The sequence below is a fragment of the Polyodon spathula genome, chromosome 25 (genome assembly GCF_017654505.1).
Source record: "Polyodon spathula isolate WHYD16114869_AA chromosome 25, ASM1765450v1, whole genome shotgun sequence".
Classification (NCBI taxonomy): Eukaryota; Metazoa; Chordata; class Actinopteri; order Acipenseriformes; family Polyodontidae; genus Polyodon; species Polyodon spathula.
The window spans coordinates 2,835,951-2,848,138 of NC_054558.1; the positions used below are offsets into that span (position 1 = coordinate 2,835,951).

The following is a 12,188-nucleotide window of genomic DNA, read 5'->3' on the forward strand; positions in this document are numbered from 1 at the left end:
TTTATAAAAGCCAGTATCACAGCGCAGTCATTTCCTGTGTACCCTGTATTCACTCGGCAAGGCAGACATGTGTCCTTTAAGCCCTGAAGCGTACGATCGCTCTTTTCTGTTAATGCAGCAGATTCATGGAACATTTATTCTGCCTTGCTTCCTTGCAGCAGTTTCACTGTTTAATTTAGAATTAATTTGTTGGGTGTATACTGTGATTGAGTGGCTGGTTCACGGTGTGTTTGAGGAACGGCGTCGAGTCTAAATGGACCAGTGTGTTTATATTTTATATTTTATGGAGCTGGCAACACAGCCTGCCACAGCCTAAACCCTGGGCTCAGCTGCTTGCTTGCAGCGGTTTTATGTTGAAATGTGTTTCCGGTTACAGCCCTGACTTGTTGAGGGTATGCTGTAACTGCTAAAGGAAACGAAGGAAAAAGCAGAAGTAGGTTTCTGTTGCGAGTGTGGGGTGGTACCTGACTTCAGGGGGCAGTACTGGTTTCCCCCCCTGAGCAGGGTAACTGCACCCTGTGCACAATGAACAATCATTCACCAGGGAGTGTCCCATTACTTCATCAGAAAGGGCTGCATTAAATAATGCCTTCATTTAAGAGCACACCCTCATTTCTACGTAGTGTAGTTCTGAAGTGTGTTTCGACAGCTGCTTGGTACATCTTTGCTGCTTTGCAGAATCAGATGTTCACTAGAATTCCGTTAACCCCAGCAGTGCCTGTTCTAAGGTGTTTTTTTTTTTATCTCGGCTGTCAGTCTTGTGAGTGGTTTTTAGACTGCGGGTGCAGGAAAGGCCGTGGCGCCACTGCTTGCTTAGCCCTCATTGCACAAGCAGCTGTTCACCAGGAATTGACTCGCTATCTCAGCGTTTGCTCCACTGGGCAACCAAGACCACAAGAGATCCTGTATTCAACATTAGTAATACAATGCTGCCATTGCTTGACGAGCAGTCTTTCAAACACGAAAGACATCGACACAGAAGACGTGGTTTTATCTAACTTTATTACAAAACACTCCTTACAAAATAACAAATGTTCTTTTAAAGAAGTAAGACCAAATAGTGTATATCATGCATTTCCTTTATTGTGTGTCATTGTAATTTGATTACGCCAAAGCCAGAAAACAGAAGCTACAGACGTACACTGAGCTGACTAAAAAAAAAAGCTTTATCTAACTCTTGTGTTTTTTTAAAAATACAGTTTCACACTATTTTTATTTACAAAATCCTGTCTGTTTAAAGGGGGAAAATGTATCCTTTCTTTTCTTTATTTCTTTTCAAATATTAAACTTTGAAGTACCCTGGCTTAAATCAAAGAAACATTTTAATTGAAGCTTGTACCAGTAGCCAGTGCGCTTCAGGAATCTCAGCCCAGTGCCGTTAACATGCTGCAGAGCAGTCGAGGGGAGGACGGGAGGGGGGTTTCTACTGGGAGGCATGAGCAACGTTTAATTACCATCCACCTGCATAACATGCATTTGTAGATGGTCTATAGGACTGAAAGCACAGCACTTACAGCGTTGCTTCAAATCCCAGGGATATTTACATGGTAGTACCGCCGGTATGTCAAAATTCTCCTTTCTTTTAACGGAAAGCACTGCACGTGTAATTTAGCGTCCTCTTACTGTGTGCATGTTGCGTTAAAAAGCTACATGATTTTGTTTATGCATTTTAGTTTCACTTTTCAATTATTTTATTCATTGACCACAGTTTGTTGTTTCCTTAGGGCGTGGTCCCTAAATGGAGGAAGGGAGGGTTTGCAGTCGTCCAATCTGTTACTGCAGTAGCTGGTGCATTACCAGGATGCCCCAAAATGTTTGTTGTCCCAGACAGACAGTTCAGCTGTTGGTAAGGAAGGTCAATCAGTCAGGTACAGGACAGCTCTGGGGAGGGGAAAAAACAATGAAGATTGTATTTACGGCCCAAAAAAAAGGGCTTGATTTTTGAGTTGCACGTGTCATTTTATAATTATACGTACAGGTAAGATCTACACACGCAGATGAGGAATGTAATGCTAGTTCAATGCAGCAAACCTACTTTTGAGTGGGAGAGTTTCCTCAAATCTCTAAATAACAGATACTAAAATAAGGCTGGTTAGAACAGTATAATTAACAGGGGGAAGTGTTCCCACCCTCGCAGACTGGACCTTGGCTTTGACAGATGTCTGAAAGTAGGGCACCTCTTATAGGTACCTCAGCAGTACCCAGGGTACTGTCAGCTGCAGGGGGTCCTGAGAACGCTACACACAAGAGCTGGGAGACGGGTTTGAACCATGTTACCTGGAATGCTAGAGCCATGGCTGAAAGCTAAATGATGGAGCAGGTCCACAGTGTTTAAAAAGCACAGCACACTCGCACACACGAGTCTGGGATGAAGCAGATACACCTCATGACCCTCTGCATGCGGCCGTTTGAGCCCGGCGCTGGAAACACGCTGCAGAAGCACGCAGGTCTAATCAAAGACAGGTTTGCGCTCTGCTGCAGGGGGAATTGATTACTTTCATAGCTGCATGTTGCCGGAGGGATTCGTTTGACAGTTCAACTGCAAACTGGATTCGACCAAGGCCCTGTCCACTAACTTTAAAGAATGCGCGCCTGACACACGTCGAAGCCACCTGACTGCCGTTCACTTCATTGACAATGGCGTTTTTAAAACGGGTTGGTCATGGAGTATTCAGATAGTGAAGGAAACACCAATCTTTTAAAGAAGTAAGACCAAATACATCATTTCCTTTATTGTGTGTCATGTTTTTTTAAAAATGAATTTTTATTTACAAAATCCACAATTCTATACATGTCTGTTTAAAGGGGGAAAATATATCCACATAGTTAATGCAGAGCAGTCGAGGGGAGGACGGGAGGGGGGTTTCTACTGGGAGGCATGAGCAACGTTTAATTACCATCCACCTGCATAACATGCATTTGTCTATAGGACTGAAAACACAGCACTTACAGCGTTGCTTCAGATCCCAGGGATATTTACATGGTAGTACAGCCGGTATGTCAAAATTCTCCTTTCTTTTAACAGAAAGCACTGCACATGTAAATTGGCGTCCTCTTACTGTGTGCATGTTGTGTTAAAGCTACATGAAAAGGGTGTTACAAATTTGCAAAGAAGCATGCTCCTCATTTGTAAAACAAGTAGGTTATTTACACCAACAGGGATTGTTAGCAAAGAAGGGGAGGAATATCAACTCGGTGGCCAAAGATAACAGTGGAATATTCCACTGCCTCAGCACTGGCTAAGGTACTGACCTTACACGTGGTGTCTAGAAGAGACCACAATCCTTGAGGTTTTCTTTGATGATGATGTCTGTCACGGCGTTGAACACGATGTTGACGTTCTCCGTGTCCGTGGCACAGGTCAGGTGGGAGTAGATTTCCTTGATGCCTTTCCGCAGGTTCAGGTCCAGGAACTGGTTCTTGATGTAGGTACTGGCGTCGTCATATGTGTTGGGACCTTGGGTGGGAAAACCACAGGGAGAGATATCCTATAAACAAAAACCTCAAGGCAAAGTGACAAGCACGGTTATAGGTGGCTCTGATAGACCCACACCTGTTCTAGTCTACACTGTCAGATACACTGCTAGTGTGCCTGGGCCATGTGGAGGCAGCTGTCCCTTAGACCAGTAAAGCGTTTGAGGAACGTCCCATCTGCCGTGGAAGAAGGAGGAGTTACCGTCGTAGTCGGGGAAGCAGATGCTGAGATGGGTTTTCTTGATCTTGTCCTCGAACAGATCCTTCTTGTTGAGGAAGAGCACGATGGAGGTGGCTGCGAAGAACTTGTGGTTGCAGATGCTGTTGAACAGATGCAGACTCTCGTGCATGCGGTTCTGGAGGAGAGACAAAGGCAGGGGGGTCAGAGTGAAGACGAGCGGCGAGAGGCGCAGCCCCGGCATGGGATTAAACACTGACTCCCTGCAGGTGGATGTTTGCCATTCCGTTTGCATGCAATCATCTTTTGGGGGCGATCCCTTTAGTGCAGTTTTAAATGGAGGTATTGCAACCAACACAGCAACTTTAAAGCTAACACAATGCTGATTATGCTGCCACCTGGTGGCCTTCATCTGTCAAAGGCTCTACAGCTTTTCTTAAAGGGGTGGGAGTTCTCTGGAGTCTCAAGCTGTCTATATCCCAGCATGCAGCAGGAATCATATTCAAGCAACATTTGATCATTCCTGCTTGCAAGATCAGAAGTGACCTTTCAGGCGTGCGTAACAATAACACAGTGCACTTCAGCAGCTGTTAACACGACGCCTGTCTGTGGTGCCAGAGGCTTGTCTTGCAACGTCACGTGATCACGATGGTCAAGTGCAAGACGTTTCTTTGAAACGTGTCTTTGAACTAACCAGCCTGTGAATTAGGTACAGCGGACCGGGATGTGGAATTGGGTACTGGCAGTTATTTCTAATGAGCAGAAACACAAGGATGAACCTGAAAAAAAGGTTAGCCAGTAATTAAGTGATATCATACCAAAAACCCCACAGATTAGAATAAGACTCCCATTGCAAAACAATTTGATCCATTCCTGGCTTTACCATGAGTTTGCTAAGACATGCCTGAGCTAGTTACATATACACTAAACAAGCTCGTAGTAAAACCTGGAATGGGTATAACTGCTATGCAATAGGAGTTGTATTTCCATCCCTAACCAAACCCTAGTGTGTTTCACTCCACTAATTGATAGCGTGGTCTTGCTGGCGGCATGGCTAGCACTATGGTTAAGCACTGGGTCTGTACATGGCTTTTGCATTAGCGACACACTGCCGCCTGCCTGGAACAAATCAACAGGCAGGGAAATAAAACTGTTAAGAGAGTAACAACGTCCCTCTCTGGAGTGAAGCAGCTTCGAGGGTGCAGTAACGCCCTCCTAACTGCAGGTGGCGCTTGCGTACCTACCACTTCATCATCCTCTACCAAGACCATGTCGTAGGCGCTGAGAGCTCCACAGAAGATGATGCAGGTCACCCCTTCGAAACAGTGGATCCATTTCTTGCGCTCTGACCTCTGCCCTCCCACGTCAAACATTCTACAAGAGAACTGCAAACGGTGAGACTGATCTGCCCGGCAACCCGGCGCTGTTACCTCTGTATGCTACCCAGCCATGACTTCTGAAGACACAAGAAGCCTAACCTGCTTGGCAGTCCAGTTTGTTTACATCTCTCACCGCTGCAGCCGCACAGGAATCTTCCTTCATGAAGCCTGACTGTCACTATGATGAGCAATCTACTCTTAGCTAGGAGAAGGCTTGAATTTGTATTTTGTTAAAGCACATCTCCCCAGCTCCACGGCAGTTGAACCGAGCCCTGTGTTAATGCTGATCTGTAACAGTCTGTGCTGGTGCTAGCGACCATGCTTTCCTCACCTGAAGTGCACATCCTTGTAGGAGAACTGCTCTTCGATGATACCCGTGGTCTTGACTCTTGATCGCAGGACGTCCTGCTCATTGGGGAGGTAGTCTGGTTTTGTGATTCTGTCTAACTGGTTGAGGTAGCTGGAGGGAGGGGGGAGGGGGTATTAGTAGCGGCTATTGTTGAGCCAAAGTATATAAATGCTTGGTGGTATTTCCACTGGGAAGTACTTACTAAGCGGCAGAGTCATTGAGCTGGTATTCTGCAGCCCTTTCGAAACACGCCTGGATCCCCATGTCTCCCCACAGACTCAGAATGACTTTCACCAGCTCTGGGGGCATGGTGCCCTCCTCAATGGAGTCTGCCAGGTTATTCAACGTGCGCCCGTCATCCTGAGGGAGAGAGACAGAGAGAGGGGAGAGAGGGAGAAAGAGAGAGAGTGCCAATGTTTGAGCCATTTCACAATTCCATTAGCCAGCCAAATCAATTTGGTCCACATTAGTTAGGAATGTCAGGTTCCCTGTAGCAGTCTTTAAACAGAGCCTATAGGCTGGGCTTCCAGATTTCGCTACTATACATCGTCTTGAAATACATTTTTTGCATGAATGAACGATTAATTTTTTTTTGTGCCCAGGGAAACGGAAGTTTACTCAACGCAAACCAACCCTTTAAATATTAAAAGAAGACTCTGAGACGCTTCAACCACGTTAAAGAACCATTCGCTCGCTTGCGTCTCAAAATGGGACGTCACTTTGTTTCACTTTCCTCCTGACTAGGCCTCGTTGCCGTGGAGACTGACCGCTTTAGAGGGGTCCCCGTAGTTGATTCCCAGGGTCTGCATGGCCCGGACGATAGCCAGGATGGACTGCAGGATGTTTCCGTAGATGATCGTCTTGAACATCAGACACTCTTCTTTCGAGAAGCCGTCTTGATGGATAATTCTGTGGGAGGAGCAAAGCCGAGCAAAGAAACCAACAAGACGCCACTCAGAGTGTGCACTGAACTGCTCCGCCACGCCCTGCAGTAACTAAGTCATTTCCAGCCACTTCCATGCCATCACATGAACAGTAAATTAACCCCTCAGAGGGGAGAGTGGTTTGCTAAGCTGGGACAAGCCTCAATGGCCCTTTTCTCATCCCACAATCTTGTTGTGGTTCTCATCAGAAGTGTTGCATCACATTTGCCGTCTCTCCGAGTTCCTTTAACTCTGAAGAGCTGGATGCCCGTCAGTCTGAAGGAGCCCCTTCACTAGCAGAGCTGGCAGGGGTGGCGATACACTGAGCATCACTGAGGAAGTTTAGTGCCCAACCCTTTCAGCAACACAGTCCCTTCAAGCACTCTGCTGGCAGGCTTTGAATCAGCTGACATCTAGTGGTGCATCGTTGTCATTGCAACGAAGTACACAATCACGACCCCTGTGTGTACTCTTCTGCACAGGTTTATTCTGATTGAACAATTTGGGGAAATAAATAACATGTAAGCAGGCTGTTCTGGACATTCATCAGCTAAAATGCCACCTAGACTTTTTCTTTTTTTTTCACTTACTTCATCTGCTTGACAATAGTGCTTTTCCCCGACTCACCAGCCCCTGAAACAGAGTGAGAGTCGGGCGAGTTACAAGAGGAACGCAAACATCACAGTCTCTTAACTATAGCTGCTGCCTGCAGAGTTATAAAGGGGGAGCCTTACATATATATATATCAATCATGCAATCATAGTTGGGAGTCAAATCCTGGTTTTCAATTTCAATTCCTTTTTAAAATCAATTGCCAATTCCCTTTCCCTTTGAATGGATTCCATTGTCCGATACACTTTGGGTTATATGCACTGTAAACCTCTTCATCCCCTGTGCTAAATCTGCTAATGCTGACTGGCTAATCAGCTGAGAGTCCTTAATAATCCACACCTCAATCGCCACCCCTGCTTCTGAAGAGGCTTACAGCCGACAGATCATTAACTCTGAATCTCCAGCATCCAGGCACCTCTTACAGGAGGATATACCCTAAACAACGCACTCCATCGCAGAGCCTTCATTCATTTACAGAAGGGTTTTCAAGGTCTGTTGAATTAAATAAAAAGTGATTCTGCAGAAAACAGTAGAAATGCCAACGCTGCATCCAGTGCCTGAGACCTTCACTTATCTTTATCAACGGTCCTTGTTAGTTTTATTTTCTGCTGCAAGGTGTAAAGACAGGGTTCTAGGCTATGATGTCGCTGCAGTATCAGGATGATGCTTCCTTCCACTACTTGCATCAGCATGGTGCGGTGACGTCACGCAATGATGTCAAGGCATTGTGATGTCATTCAATAGCAAAATCCTGCAGGACTGTGCTCAGAGTTAGACAGCATTACAAGCCTCTTAGAGCTCATGTAAAAGAACAGCATGCAGTGCACAGCCTGATTCCTTTAACCTGCTGTTAATTGCACCCTATTCTCTTGGGGAGGATAGCTTGAGAAAAAAGACTGCTTCCATACTATTGTCCTCCTTGCACATTTCCAGGTCCTCAAATGAAAGCAGATGTGTGTTTCACTGAACTTGTCATTTCATACATGCTGTGAACCTGCGGAATCACCGTGGAAACAAAACAATATCCTCCGGATGAACACATTCCAAGCAAAACACGTTTAATTAAAATAATAATAATAATAATAATAATAATAATAATGGCTTTCTAAAAGTCACATCCATAAACAACTCGGCCGCTCATGGATTATTTTTGCAATGCCATCACAAAACCTCTGTTTACAAACCCTTCTTCCCAGCCAGGGTTATCCAGTAAGTTCACTGACAGGGTGAGTCATGTGATCAGGGGCTTGCTGATTCGAAGCCCAGCTGTGTCGAGTTGTTCATCTTGGCCAGGCACTCGCAGGGAGAGCTGCGTTGGCCTCGGGGCTCACTGCTCCTCAGGGAGGAAATCATCTGGAAGGAATTCACCTTATCCTGCCTCCCTCCAGGATTCACTAGCTTGGTAGCACAAATGTGATCTTACCTAACCGGTCCCCAGCAAGGGGGGGCTGAGGTCAGCGAGGGTTTAGACAGCAGGCTATTTCACAGGCAGTATCTCACAAAAACAGACTTTCAGAAGAGCCAAAAACGAATCTTTATCCTCGTCTTTCATCTGGAATCACAAGAGCCCTCCAACGTTTATTTTAGATAAACAGCAAAAAAAAAAAAAGCCCTGCGCTTGTAGATTTATAATTCTGTTTACCTGCAAATGAAACGATGCATGCATCTTACTGCATTGATAGCAAACACAGCATGCTGTGGCATTGGCAGGTGATTCAAAGGTCACGTGACTCGCTGAGCCCACAGATATACTGGGGTGATATGACTGTTAAGAGCAATGAAGTGAGGCTGGATTGCCCTGTTTTATTCTATTTCTTGCGTACTGTTTGTCGTTCATTAGTTTACATTACAGTGCTTGTTAGAGCCTACATGGTAGATTGCATTGGGCTGATCACACCGTGGAGACAGGGTCTGTGTGGAAATGATGCCTGCAGTCACCTAAGGGGGGTATTTGTAAGAAATATATTAGGGTTTTACCCAGACAAACTTGCCTGTAAGGTATTTTTCTAAAGCAGGGAAGATGCACAAACAGAACTAGAAGAGGCGACCCCTAGCGGAAACAGCGTGCACTGCGGTAAATTGGAAAATGCATTGCAAGTCTCGAATTCCTGTTATTTCTCAAACTAAAGGCGCACCACATATATGGAGCTCTGAATAGCTGTAGGGTTTTGATAAAACAGCATTTTTTTTTATTTAGAGTGTATGAATCTATGATTTCATGATGACATAACAATAATAATATACACAAGACTATACTGTAAGGACGCAGAGGGCTAACAGTCCAACAGCGTGTGCACTTTTAGTCCGATTATTGACTGGCTTTACTCAGTGTGCACAAAGACTGTGGGAAATGTGGCACCTGCCGCGGCTAGCCATCGTGTCTCAGTGCAGCGCGACAGCATTGCCACTGCAGATCATCTGGGGAGGACTGGGCACTCGTAAATATTGACCCGATATTTACTCCTTGTACCACACGTGCTTTTTTTTTTTTCATTCCTCTTCAGAACCCCTGAGTCTCCGCCACTCAGCCAGGGCGAGATTGCCCTGCAGTTCTGTATTGAACGGGTTCGATCCGCTTGGGTCCAGATAGCGAGGGCTCGGTTCGTTTTAGCACACTGCCACTGTCCTCAGGAGCCGAGCCGCAGTCGATAATCCCAACTGATTGAGTCGGAAGAAAGGCGATTACAGCGAACAGAACTGACAGGAGGAGAGGATAACGCCTGGCAAATCCTAGCAGGGCTTTTTCGGGACAGCCTCACGCACACACAGAGCCTGTTAGGGACTATGAGCCATAAGCAAGAGCCTGCTTGAACATCTTTTATGAAACTGTCAGCGACGCATCAAACGGGTTTTGGCAACCCTGAGCGATCTTCCTATTTAAAAATACACACAAATAGCAGCCACGCCTGTTTTGTAATCTCGAACAGATAAAGCCACTCAAGAAACCAGTTTAATCTTGGATGCAGTTCTGTAATCTGGGTTTAGAAGGATGTGAAAAGTCTTTGCTTGTGTTCAACATAACAGAGATAAAAGCAAGCACACTCAGAACCAGGCGCACTGGAAATATCAAACCCAGCCCTTGTGGCTGAATGGATTCATCCTGCCGGGACAGTGGGATTAAAATGTCACAGAATTTAAAATGTCACCTTTTTTTTCAGATGTCACAATCTGAGCTCGTTAATTTAATGAATGCTCATTAGTGTTGAGCCATGGAAGATTCTAGCTTGTGTGTTGTTCAATAGTTAGGTTCAGCACAGTTTTGTATGTATGTTTGTTGAATTGAATTCGATTGATGAGTCAGCCCTTTAAAAAGTTCTGTACATAACTCCTGAGTTGGCATTACGAACAATTAAAAATCTTTTGCAGATGCAGTCAGAGCAATGGATAAAGCTGAAGTGCCATTTACCAATGCATAGCAGGTTAAGAATCATTCTGCACTGCAACATGAAGCAAATGTGCTTTAAAAATCGGGATTTCCTTACAGTACTGGCAAGCTACCAGCAGACAACATTAAACCATGAAAACGTTTCATCTGGCATTTCACAGTTTCAAATGACAATGCAGGACAGTGAGAGAGGTGAAATCCTTTCAGCGGTTTAAAACTAGCCTGGATAAATATGAAATCCTGCAGCAAAGACGCGTCGTGTAGCGTTTCGGTCCTCTCTGGAACCGCGCGCTTTTCATTTGCACTTGCTTTCCGAATTTAGTTCGCTGTATTTCTGAAACGGTTAAGAGAACCCGTGGTTTGTATGGCTGTGTTTGCACCTGCCCCCTGCTTGATAGATCAGAGCCGTGCCAGTCGGTTTGTGCAGAGCCACTGTAGGCTGAAAAGCCGCCTCATGCCAGCTGCGCTGAGATCGCTTATAAAGGCTTTAATGCACTTAGCGGCTATCTGTTGATTTATCTGAGCCAAGATCAAACTGATATCTCTGAGATCTGAAACGGGGCAAGCCTGCTGTACACCAAATAACACAAAGAGATCTGCGAAAGCAACTTCACAAGCTGCGGAACTGCTAAAGAGCCGTCGTGTCTCAGTGGCGCGACCTGACAAGCTGCAATGCTGGCACTGTGAAAACTCACCTTTCAATTCATGGAATTGCGATAATGCTGAGAAACCACCCACACTGACAGAAAGACAAGGCTCATGGACAGCCTGGTGGAGTATCATTTGCACCATTAATCCACCCCTCCCCTCCCGACTGCTGAATTCCAGCGTTATCAGTTGTAAAGGACAGCCTGAGAGCCACTGGCCGCCTCCCCTGTAATGCTGAGGGAGCGTGCCCACCCCTCCCGGTGCTTGCTTACCCAGCAGCAGCAGCTTCACAGTCTTGGCTTCTTTGTCAGCGTCCTCCTTGAGCCTCTTCTCCAGATCCTTGGAGCGCTTGGCCAGCTCCTTGTCTTCGGCGCTCGCCCCGCTTCCCATGTCAAGCTCGTCGGCTTCCTCCTCCAACTCAAGATCCGATAGGTAGGAAATGTTGAAGGCTTTCGGGACCCCCTAGCAGAGGGAAAATGATAATAGAAATAATGAGAAGAAGATGGAGAATTTAACACAAGGCAGGTCGCAGCAGGGTGTCAGCAGTTGGATTGGGAGCGCTGAGGTGAGATTGGGGGTGGCTGGGCTCTGGAGGACCGAAGAGGTCTAAACACGAAGGCTGCTTCTCAAAGACTGGAGCATCAGGAACGTATTTCCCTCTGTCTAGGCTCCTCTCCTCTCCACCCTAATTCCCTCCCGTTAACCCAATTTCTTAGTTGCGGATTGGGGAGGTTTTGATCTTCCCATATGAACCAAGGAAATCCAATTAGTCCTCGAAGGACAGGCCAGGATTAGAGAAAGCAGCCGTGCCTGTGCGCAAAGGCGTGGGCTCGGGAAGGTGCAGTTTGCACAGCAGTAGGTGTTTGCTCGCTGCTCTGATCACACCGTGTAATCTGACACTGTTCTTTATGCTGTGGCGAGAGGAACCGGGAGTTCACACAATACCTGGTATTAGGTAGAGTGAGCAGAAGCAGAAATGGACTTCATGCACTGATCTGTAATCAAAAAGCATGAACACGATTCGCCTCGGCGACTTGTGAATAGTTTGAGGGTACAGTCGCAAGTGTTGGGGTTCAGAAAACACCCCGGCACCTAAATAGCGCCTCTATATATCCGGATAGCTTTTACCTAATAAGCTATTATCGCAAGCCATTCAATCAAAGAGCTCGGCATTGGGGCCTGGGAGCACGCTGTCCCCCTCCTCGAGAAAGGATTTGCAACAGTATAACGGTTTCAGTTC

General features: G+C 46.1%; 1 protein-coding gene across 1 annotated transcript; it reads right to left on the bottom strand.

The window, feature by feature from the left end:
• Window positions 1-944: 944 nt before the first annotated feature.
• On the bottom strand, window positions 945-11,554 carry LOC121299538 (guanine nucleotide-binding protein G(t) subunit alpha-2). The gene is made up of 9 exons (XM_041227320.1): window positions 11,221-11,554; window positions 6,894-6,936; window positions 6,148-6,289; window positions 5,583-5,740; window positions 5,363-5,491; window positions 4,897-5,026; window positions 3,677-3,830; window positions 3,253-3,457; window positions 945-1,881 (listed from the first exon to the last, which is right to left on the bottom strand). The coding sequence occupies exons 1-8, from the start codon at window positions 11,336-11,338 to the stop codon at window positions 3,267-3,269; spliced, it is 1,065 nt and encodes a 354-aa protein (XP_041083254.1). The 5' UTR covers window positions 11,339-11,554; the 3' UTR covers window positions 945-1,881; window positions 3,253-3,266.
• Window positions 11,555-12,188: the final 634 nt, after the last annotated feature.